Source organism: Echinops telfairi, unplaced genomic scaffold (genome assembly GCF_000313985.2).
Source record: "Echinops telfairi isolate 266 unplaced genomic scaffold, ASM31398v2 ScPeMD7_1;HRSCAF=3_0, whole genome shotgun sequence".
NCBI classification, from domain to species: Eukaryota; Metazoa; Chordata; class Mammalia; order Afrosoricida; family Tenrecidae; genus Echinops; species Echinops telfairi.
The window spans coordinates 6,855,494-6,874,848 of record NW_022103896.1 but is presented as its reverse complement, the minus strand read 5'-3'; the positions used below and the strand labels follow the sequence as shown (position 1 = coordinate 6,874,848).

General features: G+C 53.3%; 1 protein-coding gene across 1 annotated transcript in view; it reads right to left on the bottom strand.

The window, feature by feature from the left end:
- Positions 1 to 19,355, bottom strand: part of ZFAT (zinc finger and AT-hook domain containing) — a 104,055-nt gene that overhangs the window by 72,553 nt on the left and 12,147 nt on the right. The window contains exons 2-3 of the mRNA XM_045286964.1: positions 10,483 to 10,659; positions 961 to 1,212 (exon numbers count right to left, since the gene is read on the bottom strand). Coding sequence (XP_045142899.1) covers positions 961 to 1,212; positions 10,483 to 10,659 — 429 coding nt within the window. The remainder of the gene's footprint in view (positions 1 to 960; positions 1,213 to 10,482; positions 10,660 to 19,355) is intronic.

Here is a 19,355-nt window from a genome sequence, read left to right as displayed (position 1 = left end):
CAAGGTCCCCGGCCACAGAGAGGACACATGGCCAAACACCACACAGCCAGACAGGAGCCCTGCTGGCACAGCGGGAAAGTGCTCGCTGCTTGGTGAGAGCCACAGCTCCTCAGCCGCCGGGCTCCACCGTGGGTGGGGAGCGAAGGGGTCATGGTCTGACTGTCAGCAGGACTTGGGCAGAGACTGAAAACTGTTGCTTCTGGAAGGCCCAAGTGGCCCCTGACTAACCCAGGAGGGACCACCAAGGGCCACGGAGCACAAGGGTGTGTGTGAGCGGTGAGCCAGGCACGTGGCAGGGACCTGCCAAGTCCAGGAATCAGGGGCTCCGTGTCATTGCTGCACAGGCCTGCTTGCCTGAAGGACAGCAGGTGTGGACACCAGGTGCAGGGCTCTCAGCAGGCTTGCTCAGGCTGACCCAGGGCTAGCACGTTCAAACCATCATAGCTCACTGCAGGCAGGGCCTACGTGTCACCCAACCCTACCCGACGCACTGCCACCGAGGGGGTCCCGGCTCTCAGCACCCCTCCAGGACAGTGTGGGTTTCCCAAGCAGTAAATCCCGATGGGAACAGAAGCCTCACCTGTCTCTTGAGCTGCTGGTGGGCTTAAACCGCTGACCATGAGGCTAGCAGCTCAACCTGTAACCCACTGTACCAGCAGGGCTCCTCTGCAGCCCCCGGACAATGAAAGCACCCTCAAAATGGCAGGCAGCTCCTCACATGCATGGCCAGGCTGAGCCAAGCCTTTCTGCCGTGGCTCTCAGCCCACCCGAGGCTCAGCCCTCCACTCCCAGTATCAGGGGGCACATTCCGTGAAAGACCGTGCACAGGTACACACGTCATTACAAAAAGAAGCACTTTCCCTGATGGGGACCGTGTCCAGACAGGAGCCTGCAGGCCAGCCAACCGTGGTGTGAACAGGTGGCCCTCCCTCCCTCCCTCCCTCCCTCGGGCACCCTTACCTGCGTCGGCGTCCTCCTCACCCAGGTTCAGCACGATGATGCAGATGTGCTTCCGCACCTGCCTGGCGTTGGAGAAGCTGCGGCCGCACTGGCTGCACTCCAGGCTGCTGGACCCCGCGCTGCCCTCGTCCTCGGGAGCTGGTGGGCCCTCCTCAGGGGTGCTGCTCACCTGTTCCGGCTGAGCTGCTCCCGCACAAGGCTTCTTTGTGGACCCCTTTGGCCGGCCCCTCTTCCGCTTCACCGCCAACAATTCTGGGGGTGGGAGTGCAGGGGAGAAGACACGAGGTGTTCGCACATGAGACGACAGTGCTTCCATCTGAGAACATGCCCCCCGCCCCTCCCCTTTCATTAAGAGATGCCACTGTGGAAAGCGACATGGCACACCTGGACCGATGGGAACAGGTACTCCATAGGGCCCGGCCACCCCTCTGCGGCAGGATGTGCCCTAAAGGAATGTGCACGCCCATGTTCATCATGGCACTGGTCACAATAGGGAGAAGCTGGAACAGCCCAAAAGCCCATCCGTGGATGGGCGGATAAAGACACTCAGGTGCACACACACGCACACACGCACACTGTGCTTCACTGGAAAGCATGATGCGCCCAGGAAGCCCCAGACGACACGATGGGGCTGGGGGCACGGTGCTGAGGGAAGGGAGGGGTCACCAAGGGCCAGCATTGTCAGAGCCCGTGCGACGAGCATCCGCACCAAGACAAAGGCTGGCCAGCCAAGGGGAATCGACTGGGAAGGGGGAGGATGGAGCAGCAGGCTAGCAAGCTGACAGGTGCTGACTTGGGTGAAAGGGAGGATAGGGTCCCTGAGAGGGAGCAGAGAAATCCCTAGGATGGCCAGCAGAGGGCACTTGGCAGCCTGGCCAGCATCTGAGCACCTAGGGGGTGGGGGTGGGGGGATTCTTCCCGGCCACTCAGCCCAAGGCCTGTATCCCATTTTCCCAGGTGACAGGCCAGAGATGCCAGGGGTCCCTTCTGTGTATCAGGCCTCATCCCACTATGAACAGCCCACCCTGCCATCCGCAGAGTCCCTGAACCTGGGCATCACAGAGCCACGGGTAATACCAGCAACTCCGTGAGCGGCTGGGTTCTTCCTTGGGGAGTCAGGACATTAGGACTCCAAGCTAACCTGGGCCCTGGTCATCCCGGTTTAGTATTCCTCTCCTCTGATCTCTTCGCTCCGAAACAGCTCACACAGCAAGAGAGCCAGCATAGAATGGGGAGAGGGGGGCAGGCACACAAATTTAATCACGCCTAAGACCAAGGATCAGGGCAGCCTTCCACGCCTTTACTCAAGACCGGGAGACACCCTGGAAGGCTAGCATGTTACCGCGGTGACAGTGCAGCTCCCTGGCATTTATGTCCCAAGCCCAGGAGGCAGGAAGAGAGCGGATGAATTATGGCCAGCGAGCCGGGGTGCGGGAGCTGGAGGGTTCCCAGGAAGGCAGCACCCTCTCCCCTCCTGGGGTCCTTGTCCAGGAGGCAGAAGCCATCCCAAGCTCACCCTCAGTGGCCCTACCAGCATCTTCCTCCAAGGCCCTGGGGGCTCCAGTCCCCATCAGGAAGGCTGAGTACGTGTGTACACTCACACACATACACACGCTCACACACATATACACGCTCACACACACATCTGCACATGCTCACACGTGTATACATGCACACATATACACATACACGCAGGTACACATATACACGCATAAACACTCAACACATACATTCACACACACATGCAGACTCATACATGCACGCACATATGCACGCATACACACATGCACACGCACAGTACACAGTACGCAAGTACACAAAACACTCCCACATACAGACTCATGCCCAACAAACCATGCAATCTCCCACACATATCCAACTCCACACACAAATACATCTTCACAGTCTCACACATACAATCACACACATCAATACATCACCATCACACACACATGCTCACACACATACACGGAGGCTTCAAAAAGTCCATAGAGAATTTCAACAGAAAGATCATGGAAATGTTCCATGAAAATTTTGAAGCCCCCTCATCAGGCCAGACTCACACATCTCCCATGCACACAGGGGAAGTGGGGGTGGAGCGTGAAGTTCCCCTGCAGACTGCTTCCTCCAGGAGCAGAGAAGATTAAAGAGCTATAAAATAAACCCAAGGAATTAGGAACCTTCTTGTTAGAAAGGGAGACCACAATAATAAATCAATTACTACTCAGTTAAAGGTTTAATTAAACCATTTCAAGGATCTCTCAACTTGAAATGAACTGTGACGGTTAAACCTATGGAAATCAGTAGAGAGAAACTAAGCCTTAACAAGCCTCAAATCTGATAGACTTGTGCAAACGGGGAAAATCGGGCTGGGGGAGGGGGCCTGGCGTTCCCAATGGAAGAAGAGTGTCCTACGCAGAGCCAACATTTAATTAACAGCCAACGAAATACTTTTTAAAAACTAAGCCTCCAGTATCCACAGCCAAGAAGGGGAGGAAATGTATTCCGGGAGAATTTCGGTCCAAAGCAAATTATTAATAAAGTGATTTATGAAAGCAGCCCCCTGCTGTGAGTTCTCTGAGGCCCAGGGACAGGCCAGTGGCGGCCAGGGCTCAGCGAAGGGGAAACACGTGCGGCCAGAACCACACATGTTCTGGGTCAAAACCGAAGGATGCCAAGAAATCATTACCTGGCTGGGCAGGTTCACGGCGCCCGATCTTGGGGCCAAAGGAGAAAGAACTGTGAGGTGAGGAGACAAGAGACTGCCTCCGAGCAGAGCCTATGGGATGCAGTTGGCATGCCGGGGAGAGGTAAATGCGGGCCACCGGTGGAGATGTTTGCGCCGAGTAGATGCTGCATGCATGTGCTCAGACCCTCCAGAGCCCTCCTGCCGGGTTTCTAAGGAGCAGCTGGCTATGCGGGTCCTTCTCCCAAGACACCTGTGTGCATCCTCCTGGCAGTCTGGTTCTTCCGGATCTTCACCAACACCGTAGTTCACAGGCATCACTTCTCCGGTCTGCTGTACACACCGCCCGTTTCCACACATGCAGGCGGCCACTGGAAACACTCCGGCTTCTGCGGCCGGCATCCCTGCGTCTCCTCTGCTTGCGAAAACTTAGAGCGGTCTCTGGCTGCAGCTCTGTCCACTTCATGTCTTGGTGCCGTCTTCCATGGGCCAAGAGACCCTGGGCCATTTCAACAGTTTCTTCGCTTAGTGTGATAATTGGTCCAGCTGTGAGGACTCTGGTTTTTCTTTTCTTTTCTGTTTTAAACTATTTATTGGGGGCTCGTACAGCTCTTATCACAATCCATACATTACATCAAGCACATTTGTACGTTTGTTGCATCATCATTCTCAAAACATTTTCTTTCTACTTGAGCTCTTGGTATCAGTTCATTTTCCCCTCCCTCCCCCACTCGCCCTCCCTCATGAACTCGTGATAATTTATAAAAATTTTTTCATGTCTTAACACTGTCCGATGTCTCCCTTCACCCACCTTTCTGTTGTCCATCCCCCAGGGAGGGGGGTTATGTGTAGATCATTGTGATCAGATCCCCTTTCTCCCCAACCTTCCCCTTACCCCCCTGGTATCACTACTCTCATTATTGGTCCTGAGGGGGTTATCTGTCCTGGATTCCCTGTGTTGCCAGCTCTTATCTGTACAAGTGTACATCCTCTGGTCTAGCCAAATTTGTAAGGTAGAATTGGGATCCTGATAGTGAGGGAGCAGAAGCATTAGAGAACTATAGGAAAGTTGTATGGTTCATCGGTCCTATACTGCACCCTGACTGGCTCATCTCCTCCCTGGAGGACTCTGGTTTGCTATACAATGAGGCGGGAACCCTATTGAAGGCAGCCGTCTTTAGTATTCATCAGTAAAGCCTCGTGTCTGCTTTACCTGCAGCAGGTGACAACTCGTACTATCTGCCTAGTTCAGATTAGAGTCTTCCTCCAATACCGTGGCCACATGCGTCTTCAGCAGGCAGCTTCTCCAAGCACTTGCTCAGCAGATTCAGTCCCGACCCACACGTTCCCTGACACCGCCCCTCACAGCAGCCCCTTGTTCTGTTGGAACCACTGCTCCTGGGTCGTTTCTCTGTGCGCACAATGAGGTGTTCTAGAATTCCCATTCTCCACGGTGTTATCTAGCATGTGTCACGATCCACATGTTGAATGCCTCTGTGTAGCTGACAAAACACTAACAATAACGGTGCTTTAGTAATAATCTCTCTGGTAGGTATTCTCTGCTCCCGGCCAAGATCCAGCTTAACATCAGCCATCACATGCCTCTCTAGCCATATCTCCTTCTAAATCCAGCTGGAATTCCTGGCAGTTCCTTGTAGGTACCGCTAGACCTTTTTTTTTTCCTACTACTATGTAATGCGTGTGGTGTGAATGATCTTCTTGGACAGTGGCCGTGTTTCAATGGCTCAATCACCTTCCGTGCAGTGGACACAGGCAGGGCTCTCTTCCCGTCAGTCAGTTGGTGAAGCCGCTGACTTCCAAGCTCCCTGGTAAGATGAGTAAGACCGCGGCCACTTGGTGAAACTGGTATGCCATCCTTCCTAGAGCCTCGGCTTATCTTACTTAATTTGTGCCAATGCCTTCAGCGTAGCTTGGGCGTCTGCCCTCCGTGTGGTCAGGTCTGGACCATAATGCTACTTCCTGACACAGCTGAACGCAGACCAACCCTTTTGGGTACAGTGACTCTGTGCCTTCTCTCCACCTTGTTGACACTGCCTGTGTTGTTCAGTAGTTTGCCCCTAGAATCCTTCAACATTACATCTCGGGACTTGGGTTTTTTTCTTCACTTATTCTTCAATTCTTTCAGCTTGAGAAAGGCTTGTTCTTCCCTTTTGCTTTTCTAACTCCAGGTTGTTACACATTGCGTCACATTATTTTCACCTTGTCTCCTGGGGCCACCCTTTGAGATGCTCTGTTCAGCTCTTGCAGTTCCTCTTTTCTGCCAGGCAACTCGACTTTCTAGTGCAAGTCTCAGGCTCTTTTGATGTACAATTTGGTCTTTTCTTTCTTTCTTGTCCAGTTTAATCGCCTTTTGGCATCTCCGTGCATAATGCCCTTGATGTCATCCCAAACTCAGCAGGTCATTAACTTTCAATGTATCCAATCCATTTTGAGATGTTCTCTACACTCATCAGGTGGGATATACTCAAGGTGGTAGGTATATTGGCTCCCATGGAGGTTTTTTGTTTTGAATTCAACTTCAACTTCAACTTGTAAATAAACAATGGATGTCTCCCGGCCTTTTTCTGGCAGATAACATTGAGTTTCTCTGCCATCTCTTTCTCAGCTGTACTCAACTTGATTCCTTTGTCTACTCCACTGGCAAGTTCCACATGCATAGTCATCACGTATGTGGAAACGGGTATTTGTAAGGAATACTCGTTGGTCTTGCAGCATGCGATCACTGAATCTCTGGCATTACTTCCTATCCGCAAGGTCCTGTTTCCAGACCACTGACCCATCTTGTCTACAAGCTTTCAATTCTGTAAGTGATTTCAGACAGAAGGTGATAAAATTCACCATTTTCCTCCTCGCCGGCTTTAGCTGTTGGTGGGTAAATTTGAGTAACAGCTGTGTTAACAGGAATTCTGTGTAGGCAGATCTTACCCTCTCACAGACACCAGTATTGTCCTCAAGACAGACAGGTCTTGCAGAGTTCTTTCTGATGATGAATGAACACTGTCGCTCTAAGACCTGTGTTCCCAGGACGGCAGACCACGGTATCTACTCTGCAGACACTTGGGTCTTATTCGGCATGACCGGCCCCAGGCCATTTCAGCCACTGCCATCTGAGACCTGGCCGGTCCTCAGGTGTCCCATCTCACTTTTAAAACGCTCTGTTCTCCTGGACTTGGACTTCACACACTCCGAGTCCCAGCAGGTGGTGAGTAACTAGCTGTTCTTCTCGGGCGGTTCCTGCCACATCAGCAGTGCAAGCGGGAGAGAACTGGGCCCCCTTCTGGTCAGTAAGGTCAGCCCTACATTGCGGAGGCCGCTCCCCCCAGCCCTGCTCGGATGGCTGGCCGGCCAGAGGGGCTCCTCTTCAGACAACGTGGTGCTGCTGTTCCCAGTGCTTTCCTGGCCAGTTTCCCATGAGAAGCAGACTGCCAGTGCTCCTCCTAGTCTTGGCTCAGTCAGGAAGCTCCGTTGAAACGTGTCCACCACGAGCAAGCGTGACCCTGCTGATGCGGGGTACTGAGAGCCAGGCTTCCAGTAGCATCGCACCTTGTGACCACTGCATCGACAGACGGAGGGAGGGCTCAGACCCAGAGTGAGGTCAGACAGGTGTGGCTGCAACCCAGCTCTAGAAACTACCGGCCCTTGCATGGCACCCACAGGTCCTGCTCACGATTAATGATTAATCAACGGGTGGGCAGTGTGCGCCCACCTAGTGGTGTTGTGGGAAGAAAGGTCTGGCGACCTGGTCCTGTAAAGACTCCAGCCAAGGGGGCTCGAGGGAGCTCCGATCCATTCTTTAAAGTGTGGGGTCTGCCTGAGCCAGGATCACCTGACGGTAACAGGTGTGGTGTTCTGAGCATGCCCTGAAGCAACTTGAACTAACATCTGGAAGCCTCACTTGACTTCCCCAAGCAATGAAGAACGAGGCGCCTGTTGCCAGGCTCAGGTGGGCTGGAGTGAGGGTGAAGTGAGAGTACACACCTCCGGGACCTGGAACCCCGACCCACCCGCAGGAGACAGGGGAGAAGCGGGCATCCACCATGCCTGCCTCTTGGATACAGTGTTTCTGAGCTGATGGAGGAAACCTGCAACCAGGCTGCCAGCTGCTGGCTCTGCTTCACAGAGCCCTGCTTCACCGGAATCCCTCGGGCTCCGAGCCAGCGTGCAGTGTGAGCCACGGCCGACTGCAGCCAGCGGATGAGGGATGTCAGGTGCTGCAGGTGGGGGCTTGAGACAAGCCATGTAGGCTCCGTAATGAAGTCCCTGCTGGCAGGACAGGGGAACCACTGGAAACAGGAGTGAGGAACCCCCACCAACTCCGATCTATTTTTATGAAGAGGGACAGCAGCCACGCTCCTGCACAGAAACCCAGCCTGTGAGAGCAAGCATCCTCTCTCAGTCATGACCCACCCTGAACTCCAGTAGCTTCTCCCGGGGAGTCTTCAGACTGCCCTACTGACCCGCTGTCTGGCTCTGCTAACAAGGACACACTCCAGACAATGTGTCCAGACAAACAAGTCCCTCTGGCCGCCGGTGGAAATCAAATGACTTAACAGCAGGTTCACTGCCCTAAGGACAGTTTTAAGTATAAAAAAATTATATCCTGAAAAGTAGTTTATTATTCATACAGCTAATATTTAAGTAAGAGCAATAAAAGAGGAACACAAAACTAGCTTATAAGCGTTTTAAAATAATAATGAAAAAATATTAAATACCTGACAAAAAAAGCAATCAAACTGTTAACTAAGATATTTCCATATTGCTTCTTGATTGATATCCTAACTGGCAATAAACATTCTCCCCTTTTCTCCGCGCACCATCGACGGTGCGGTTTGTCCTTGAGCATCTCTTCACTGCAGGAGAGGGAGCCCCTTCCTTTAGAGGGAGGCCAGGAGACACATTGTCTGATGGATTGGAACTGGCGACTTCTCTTCTCTGAACCTACCGTGTTCGTGTTTGAAAGCCGTCTGAGGCTGCTGGACTGACAGCAGTTGTTCTGACCGTGTTCTCAGCCCTGGGCGTGTTTCAGGAATTGCATCATCCCCTCATAGTCTCTTTCGACATGTGTGGGACTTTGGGGCCCAACACAAAGCTGGAAGGAGTGACAGCATGTCACCTCTGGCCATTTGGCACTTTTTCTCTTTAGCTTACATGCTTGTTGACTGAAGTAACATACATGGGACTAAACATGTAGTGCTTCATCAAAAGCACGACGGGCTTTGTGAACTGAACAGATAACTGGCAAGCACAATGCTGTCTGATTGTGTCCACCTATGGGTAGAATGAGCATGACTGGGGCACGTAGATAACGTGCCATTGCACTGATGTTGAAAAGACTGAGGAGTGTAAGCTTGAGATGTGCAGCCGCCCACCTCAGGGAGAACCCTGACTACAAGGGCGACTTTAGCAACTGGGTCACTGAGCTCAACAACAAAAAGAGCAAGCGTCGGTCCTGCAAAACCAGGGCAGACCGGCTGAATCCCACCACTGCCTCCAGCCATTCCCAGGTGCCGGGAGAGGATAAAGCCGTTGAGAAGCCAAGGGTGCAGTGACATAGGGACTGTGAGACTGGAGGGGTCTGGCACGGAGGGGTCACCGGTGTGCATGGGTAACGACATCAGCCTCTACTGGTATGTGGGCAAGAACATCAGCGTCCACTGGACCCGAGGCCCCAAGCACGGCCCCGGGGACAGCTTGCAGGCATTGGAGCGAGGGGGCTTACCCAAGGACATCCCCCCGATGGCACAGACCAGCCAACCACCGGAGTGGCCGGACACCAGCTGGAGAGAGTCTGGGGTTGGGACTTGGGCTTGCATTCAACCTCAGCTCTGGCCCTTGGTTTTATCTGTGCCCGGTTCCACCGGGGAACACAGCTGCTCTCCTGTCCCCCGGGCTGTCTCCATGAGGAGCCAGGAGAGCACAGACCGCCTGCCACGGACAGTGGCTAGCCCTTCTCAGGCCCTCGCTCGGGCAGCAGGGAGACCTTACCTGCTCCTGTCGGGGGTCAAACTTGGGTGAAGCTGACAGTGGGTAGGCCCTGGGGGGTGTCCTGGGGATCTGGGCCACCTGAGACCTAAGTAGTAGCTACTTCATGGTGGCCTTCTCTTTGTGGGGGACACAACAATAGATTCTGCAACGGCACAGGACGGTCGTGAAATGACCATAAAGCATGTTGTGTTCAGCCAGCGTGAGTTGTCTCGGTGTGAGGAGTGTGAGGAGCCAGGAAGCGCCTCTTCCATTCTTTCTTGGTGATGTGGGACACCCAGCTCTAAGCCCATGATGCCACCAGGGCTCCTGTCTACAACGGCACATGTCTTAGTTTCAAGTAAAGCTTCATTTATAGGTGCTGGGGAGTAGGATTTCAAAACCATCATTTTGCGGGGAGCAAGCCGGCCCCAAAGTGCCCTCAATTATAATGTCCTGGCTTTTGTGGTGGGGCATCAACTCCAAGCACCCCCGCACCTCGGGTGGGTCCGAACCGCCGTCCTTCCTGTGAGCAGGCAAGGGTCTCCACACACCGAGTGGCTCTGGCAGGGCAGCCCACAGGCAGCCGGCTTCCTGCAGCAGGCCAGCCTGGCCAGCCCATGCCCACATGCTCATCGACACAGATGTGACACGAGGCCGCTCGCCAGGACGGGGCTGAGGCCTCCAGGAGCCCAGCTCTCCTGGGAGGGGGTCGCTGCCCCTTCTGCTCTGCCCACAAGCAGACACCCACACTCCCCAAATCCCTGAGCGCCAATCAGCCTCGTCATAACCAACAGGCGCTAAGAACCAGGACCCGGGGGCACAGCAACCCACCCAGGCTCAGGGCCCCTTACCATCTCCGGCTCGGCTGGGGTTGGGGGGCTCGGGTGTGCTGAGAGGCCGGAGGGGAATGATGATGTCATCCATGCTCAGCCCCTCCTCCGCATGCTTCTCGGACACGTGAGAGCAGAGCTCTGACTGGCTGGGTGAGAAGAGGTTGCAGCATTTGCACATGAAGATGGCCGTGTTTTCTGTGGGAGAGAAACACACCGAACCTGTCACTTCGTCCCCCTCCAGGGGCCCCGGGGTCAGTGGCACCCGCTGCTCCGCCCAGCCACTGGTGCTGGAGGCCCACAAACCAAGCGCTTAGTCCTACATCCGGCCGCTGGCGTGGAGGAAAGAGGGGTGGCAGACCCACAGCACACACCCCTCTCCCAGGTCACGTGTTAGCAGGCAGACACACCCTGAATGGTGGGCCCCCTCACCTCCCACTCCCCGCCACGTCCCCTGCCTCCAACCATTGACTTTGGCCCACCCCGGACCATCAGAGAGTGATTTCATGCCACCACCCAGTGACAAAGACGCCAAGCACAGCGAGCGGTGTGCACACACACCTACCCCAGGGACCAGAGAGGATGCTCCCTGCCACAGTGAGCAGTGCACACACACCTACCCAGGGACCAGAGAGGATGCTCCCTGCCACAGTGAGCAGTGTGCACACACACCTACCCAGGGACCAGAGAGGATGCTCCCTGCCACAGTGAGCAGTGTGCACACACACCTACCCAGGGACCAGAGAGGATGCTCCCTGCCACAGTGAGCAGTGTGCACACACACCTACCCAGGGACCAGAGAGGATGCTCCCTGTGCCCTGGCTCAGGTGACCAACTGGTCAGCCCCCTCACCTCCCAGCAATCTCCTCCACTGCCCCGAGAGACCAGTGAAGAGAAGCCCACTCTCACCCACTGCCCCAAAGTCAGGCGGGCAGGTGGGTGGGTAGGGAAGTGGGTCCCAATGGAGGGCCCCAATGGAGGCAGGTTACCTGCCGCAGGAGGACACATGCCCTCCCCACCCAGGTTAAAAAAAAAAAAACCGGGCACAGCAAACAAACATACAATAAATATAAACCCACCCACCCCTCCGACAACAGGCACTCTCACATCCACCCAGAGCGGGCTCCACCAAGCGACCAGCATGGAGAGCCCAGACCCTGGGGGAGCCTGAAAGGCACAGCGCCACCTGATGAGGAAGTCAAGGCACCAGTCGGTGGGGTTCTCCAAGAGACCGAGGAAAACACGGACAGAGCAACAGGAAAACAGAACAATAAAATAAATGGACTGAAACCATGGAAAGCAGACCAGCTGGAAATCCAGAATATTAGCCATGACATTTCAGGAATAGACCAGTCTCTAGAGCAGTGGTTCTCAACCTTCCTACTGCCACGACCCTTTCCTACAATGCCTCATGTGGTGGTGACCCCCCAGCCATAAAATTATTTTCATTGCTACTTTATCACTGTACTTTTGCTACTGTTATGATTCGAGTGACCCCTGTGGAAGGGTCATTCAACCCTCAAAGGGGTCGGGACCCACAGGTTGAGAACCGCTGCTCTAGGACAGAGGTACGTCCAAAAAGGGCGGGATCCATAAAGGAGAGGCCCGATGCCTGGACAGCAAAGGACAAGGACCTCCTGGAGCCCGTGACGCTCCCATTCTCCCCAACTCCGGGCGGAAAGAGACCAACGGCTGTATCTGTGAGGGCTGCCCCTAGGTTGTTTAAGCCTCAAAGGCTACTCAGCAAAGTGGCATGGGGAATACTGTTTTCACGGGCTATGCTGTGCTGATCAATGCAGATGTCCTCCAGCTCAGTGGTCCTTCCCCTTCAAGCCCAGGAACTTCACTGCATGAGGGCTCTGGTTCTGTCTGAGACATCGGGTCTTCTATGTCTTGTTGGGTTTCTTTCTGGCTGGCTGCCCACAATGGAGAGTGAGTTAACAAGGCTCTGTGCTTTGTCAGCTTTCTTTGTGGTCACTCTGAAGTTTACCTCTTGTAGTAGTTACATAATCTGTTGTCAATTGGAGACTCATCAAGAGTGAAGGGGTGGAGTTTAGCCTGTCAATCAGGTCACAGCTTGATGACCTCATTTGGAGACGCTAAGGAGATACATAGCTCACTGGAGGTGGGACACACGCTCACTCCCTGGGAGACGTTGTTGTTGACAAGCCACATGGAGAGAGGCTGATGGAGCCAGAGCCCTGGAGCTGGAGGAGCCAAGTGGAGACCATGCCAGCGCCGAGATGCTTCCATCACCACTGGATCCACAAGACTTTCCACCCGCTGGCCTGTGATCTTCCTGCATTCAGCATCATTGTATGTGTTGTGTGAGTCTGAAGAGGAATTTGTAGATTGGTATCAGATATATGGGTTAACATCAGACTTACGGACTTGATCTGGACTGTGCTGCGGTGTTTTCTCAATGTTCAATTGCTCTTGTATGTAAAGCTCTGTCTCATACACATGAGTGTCTCTAGACTTTGTTTCTCTAGTCTACCCGGACCAACACATTATGGTACCAGGAGTGGGGTGTTTCCTGCCGGCCCTCAGCAATGTCTTATAAGGTATCTGCCCGAGGCAATGCTACAAATGTAGTCCCACCTGGCATTTCAGTTTGAACAGTTTGGTTAATCTGCTCAGGTGTGAGTTGTTTTGCTGATAGTGGATTAATCCCCTCAGTGGGAGGGGTGGATCTACTGATGGGGTGGCTCAATGAACTTTAGGGGCTCAATATCCTCCTCTTCTGGATCATCAGCCCATATGTTCCCAACCATGTTTCAGGGTCCCAATTCTTTCTCATTAATGCCCTTACTTTAATATCAGACACTGTTCTAGACCTGCAATTTCAACTGACGCTGTAATTCAGCTACTCGTATGATGAGACTCTGGATTTGGTTTTCGGCAATGTCAGCTCTATTACTAGAGGAGAGAGGACTCTCCTCTGTAGCACATGCAGAAGCGTTTAGGTCTGTCATTCAGCACTTGAGACATGCTTCTGTGGTTCTGAGATTATCCCTTTCCTTTATCACATTTTCTATTGTAAGGAGGACCAGCCCACCAGCTTCCTTATACTTCTCATCCAGACAAAACTGCTGGAAAATATCAAACACACGATCACCCAGAGCCTCTCCTCTCACAAGCACTGCATCTATTGGTGGTGATTCTGTGGATATTAGCTTTGCGACTTCACACCATGAATTAACACCACCCTCTCTGGAAGTCCTTCAACTCAGAGGGCTGCAGGGTCCCAGGTCAAGGAAGTGGACAATTGAGTCTTCCCTCAGGGAATGCAAGCAGAGTCTGCCCACAGGCAGCAAACAGCAGGGCGGGTCACCAACAACTTAACAAAGCAAGCCTGGATGGGATATCAAACTCAAGCAATGCAAGATGACGGGATCTGCCAGCCTCAAGCTCAAGCAATGTATATACCAGCAGCCTGGCAAAGCAGGTCTCGAGGGAACCTCAAGCTCTAGCAACACGATCCACGGGTTGGCTTGGCCCACAGGTAGTGTAGCTCACAGACTGAGGCAAAGAACCAGCTAAAGCAGCAGCACGCTGGTCTGATCACCAGAGAGTGAGAGAGAGGGACGGGCCTTGCCAGGCCATTTATCTCTTTGCCCTCCAATCAAACTGCAACTTTACGAATCCCACATGTTCCTATTGGTCAGTTGGCACAAGAAACCTATGTATCACGCCTCTCTTCCTAACTTCCAGCAGTTTTTTATTTCCTAACACCTCCTTGACTTCCCCTCCCTAGGAAGTTCTCCACGCCGTCTCCCTTGTTGTTTTGACCTTCTTTACAGATGGGCCTCTGTGGGTCCCCAATATCAGTCTTAAGCTTTGTTTCATTTTCAAGACTTCTTTATCTAGTTGGTATTAATACATTAATGAATTAATATATAATGTTGGTAATCATTCATGCATTCATTCATTGGGGCGCTATCCAAAGGACTCCCGTTAACATTTCTTGTGAGCTTGCTCTGGTTTCTACAAAGTCTCTTGGTATTTATTCATCTGGGAGAGTCTAATTTGCACATCCTACTTGAGAAACAAGTTTGCTGGGTTGGCATGAACCACAGCCAATGTGATCCCCAGACCAGAAGGACTAGATGGTGCCCAGCCACCACTGCAGCCAAACTGACTGAAATCACCACACCCAGTTCTGGACAGAGCAGAAGAAAAACGTAGAACAAAAATTCTAATTCAATGGGCCTGGGGGTTTAGGACCATAATCTCAGGGGATGCCAATGCCCACTTTGGTGAGTATCAACTGGGCCCTTAAAAGCTTGTGAGTGGCCATGCAAGGTGCAACCTCTGGTCTCTCCCTGTCTGGAGGAAGAAGAGTGAAGAAATTTGGCATGTGTGGAAAGGATTAGTGCTGTGGACTCGCGGATTATCCACCTGCTAGCCCTGAGACCAGAAGTACACGGTGCCTGGTCATCACGGGATCACCAGAGAAGGTTCTAGATAGAGAGGAAACATAGGGGAAAACTCAAAATTCTTAAAAACAAACAAAAGACTGAGCTCACTGTTTAGATAGAGGCTGGTGGGACCCCCCAGACCACGGCCCTTGGGTTAACAGACACGTTTCTGTGGCTCAGTTTTCAGCCCAACAATAGACAGGCCTGTCAAGGGGGTGTTGGCCTACCAGAGGTCTGCAGGCCTGCAAACAACCAGCCACTGAAGATCAAGAGCCAAGTTCGGAAGGTGTAGGAAGCTGGAGAGAAGGAAGCAGGAAACAGGAGGAAGAGGGGTTACGTCGAGGGCCAGAGAGGGGCCTCCAATCACCACAGGAACCGAATGTGCCTGGATGATTGGTCTGATGGAGCACTGAGGACCTGCTCTAGAAGCCTGCGCCCAATTCCCAGCCAAAAGTTTCAGGAACAAATCAAATCCATAAAAAGGCCAGGCTGACAGGTCTGACAGAGACCGGAGCCGGCCTTCAGGCGGTAACCCTAAGGCACTATTCCAACCCAGAACCAACACGGACCTGAGGCCACTGTTCAGCCCAACAATGGACAGGCAGGCCCAGAAGACAAAGCACACGCCCGAAAGCAGTGGTTCTCAACCTTCCTAATGCCGTGGCCCTTTAATACAGTTCCTCATGTTGTGGTGACCCCAACCATAACATTATTTTCGTTGCTACGTCATAACTATAAGTTTGCTAGTTGTGACTCATAATGTAAATATCTGATATGCAGGATGTATTTTCATTTTTATAAATTGAACATAATTAAAGCATAGTGATTAATTACAAAACCATATGTAATTCTATATTGTTAAATATTTATGTGTTTTCCAATGGTGTTAGGCAAGCCCTGTTAAAGGGCCCTTCGACCCCCTCCAAAGGGGTCATGACGCACAGATTGCACCCATGAGTTACCCCAGCAAAGGGGAGCAGGCGGTGTGCTGGAGCCAGGGGCGAGTGGGAACGGTGCTGCCACCTCGTGGGGAAAGCAGCAATGACACGTCCCTGACAGTCCAGAGGGAGACAGAGTTGCCTGTAAACTTGCACCTAGAGCACAAATTTTTGTATCATTTTATTGGGGGCTCTTTGAGCTCTTCTCACAATCCATGCATACATGCATTGTGACCATCCATCCATACTCACATCACTGTCAAAACATTTTCTTTCTACTTGAGCCCTTGGACTCAGCTCCTCATGGTTTTTTCCCTCCTACCCTACCCTTCCCTCCCTCAGGCGTCCTTGATAATTTACAATTTTTTTTTTCATGCCTTACACTGACAGATGTCTCCCTTCATCCACTTTTCTGGGCGTTATATGTAGATCATTGTGATCGGTTCCCCCTTTCTCCCCCCACCTTCCCTTACTTTCCTGGTATGGCTACTCTCATTGGTCCTGAGGGGTTTATCTGTCCTGGATTCCCTGTGTTTCCAGCTCTTATCTGTACCCGTGTACTTGCTCTGGTCTAGCCGGATTTGTAAGATAAAATTGGGGTCATGATCGTGAGAGGGAGTAAGCATTGGAGAACTAGAGGAAAGCTGTATATTTCATCAGCGCTATACTGCACCCTGACTGGCTCGTCTCTTCCTTGACACCCTTCTGTAAGGGGTTGTCCGATTGCCTACAGATGGGCTTTGAGTCTCCACTCCACACTCCCCCTCATTCACATTGCTATGATTTTTGGTTCTGGATCTTTGGTGCCTGATATCTGATCTCATCGACACCTCATGATCACACAGACTGGTGTGCTTCTTCCATGTAGACTTTGTTGTACAGCACAATTTTAAATCATTAAAAAAATAAACAGTAAAATCGCAACACCATATGAACCCTTATCACGCTGGCCCCCAACCTGGAAGGCCGCTGACAGAGGGGGGCCACCCCACTATGCTCCTGAAACCCAGCCCCTCACCCCCGCTCTACGATATTTGTCTTTCTGTAGACCACAGACCCCCTCTGAGGACTCTTCCCTGTCTGTCATGTCAACCTGCGCTCTTACAACAAGCCCCCTCTCCTCTCCTCATCCCCACTCTCCCTTCTCTTCGCAGAAGGCCCCCACAAAGGGGAACTGTGAAAGCAGGGTGGTAGGCCAGCAGGGCACACCCGGGGTGCAAAGAGGCACAGCTCTGCCGAGTCCCAAGCCAGAGGGGTTCCCCACAGGAAGTCACAGCCCAGGAAAGCCCTTCCCTCCAAACCGCAAACGGAGCAGACATGTGACCAGGCAGGGCCAGGCTTAGCGGAGGAAAACCTCTTCAATACTGTCGACTGATAGTTCCCTTCCCCTCCCGCACACCCTCCAGCCCCCACCCACCCCCAAGAGGACCAGCAAGCTGGCAAAAGAAGAAGGGACACACAGACGTTTGTTGCTGTTGCTGTTCAGGGGAGGCCACGTCATTCTCAGCGTGCTTCCTGCTGACCCTGCAAGCTGGGCGGCAGGCTTCGTGGCACTCAGTCCGCAGAGGAGAAAACTAAGGCTGAGAGAGGAGGAGGTCTCACTTAGTCTCCCCAACGTCCCTGTGGGCCAGGGCTCGTGACCTCCTGGAGGCTGACCTCCCCCTGGCGATGTGGCCATGCTGGACCAGAGTCATGCCAGCCAAACCCAGCGCCATCCCCACGGGGCCACGGGCCTGCCTTCCCACGGCCAGCACCATAGGGAACACACTGTCACCAACAGCCACCGAGCTGCCACACCCCTGGCTGTGCAGGTGGCGGGCTCTACCTGGCTATTAACACTGCGTGTTAATTAAAACCATGTGTTTAAAACAGCCTGTCGCATGGCTGCAGAGAAGAAGTTGGCAGCTTTGGATACGTTCAATATAGAATCACCAGATGGCTCAGCCAATCCACTCCTGATTCTGCACCCAGGAGACCGGCAGGCAGGGACAGGAACAGATCCGAGCACACCAGCTTCCCCGGAGCGCTGCTCATGGCAGCCAAAGGTACAGACAGCACAAGTGTCTGTGAACCGGTAAACAGACGACAGAACGCTACTCCAATACAATGAGAGAGAGAGAGTTCCGATGCCTGCTACCGCACAGATCAGCTTCGAATCACTGTGTCCACTGACAAAAGCCACTGGTTGGAAACAGCTAGACAGAACATAAAGACTCGAGTCCCCAGAGGTGCGGGAACACAGCCCTACGGATATCAAACTGCACTGCACTGGGCAAAGCTGCGGCAAGAGACTTCTTTACGTTAGAAACTCCTCACCTTGACGACTAAGGTGCGCCTGGCCCACACCATGGTATTTTCAATCTCCTCGTGGACATGGGGAGCCCTGGTGGCACAGTGGTGACTCATTTGGCTACTGACCGCAAGACCAGCAGTTCGTGAGCACCAGCCGCTCCTCGGGAGAAAGAAGGGCTTTCTTCTCCCCGTAAAGAGTTACGGCCTCCGAAACCCACAGGGCAGCTCGACCCTGTCCTACAGGCTCGCTGTGAGTCGGCATGGACTCAATGGCAGTGGAGTTGAAGAGCCCTGGGGGCGTCATGGTAATGTGTTGTGCTGCTAACTGCAAGGTAAGCAGTTCAAAACCACTGCACATCGGCATCCACTCGATGGCAGTGGAGTGTGACTTTGGTTTGCACGTGCGTGAGATGGCTGGACAATGAGTAAGGAAGACCACAGACTCACGAGTTGAGTTACGATGCTGTGAAGAATGCCGGGGGCACCACGGGCTGCCAGGAGAAGGCACAAGTCTGTTGGGAAGAAGCACAGCCCGAGTGCTCTCTGGAAGCGAGGACGGCGGGACTTCATCTCACGGACTTGGGGCGTGTGGTCAGGAGGGCGAGGTCATGCTTGGTAAAGTGGAGGGGCAGCGAGAAAGAAGACCCTCAAGGAGGCGGGGCTGACACCGTGGCTCCAGCAGTGGGGTCCCCCTGACGGAAGTGGGGATGGGGCAGGGCCAGGCGGGCTTCCTTCTATTGTACTCGGGTTGCTCTGAATTGGGTCCTGAGAGTGGGCACCCAAAACCCCCACCACAAGGAGCTACCAGCGGGGAGGGGAGGACTTCATGCTAGAGGGGTGCTGGAGTCTGTGTGGGGTGATGGAGAACATGCGGAAACAGGCGGTGGTCACGGCACCACATTCATTCAGGGGGTGACACTCAACTGTACCCCGAAAACGGTTACGGCAGACACTATGTGCTCTGCATCTTTCCCACAAGGGAACGCTTCACAAGTCAGAGAGCGGGGCCATTCCAGGTGCCCCCAGCACGGAGGACACCCGCCCGCTAAGACCCCAATGCGAAGCCCTGGGCAGACTCACGGCTGGGCACGGAGGTGAGTACCTTCCAAGGGTGCGCAGGCAACACAGAGGGGCCAATGCTCGCGCCTCCCACACGTTAGGCTGCACAGAAAATGCACCAAAATCTGAGAACTGAGAATCCGCAGAGACAACCACCCAGGACCAGTAGGCTGAAACGACCCTG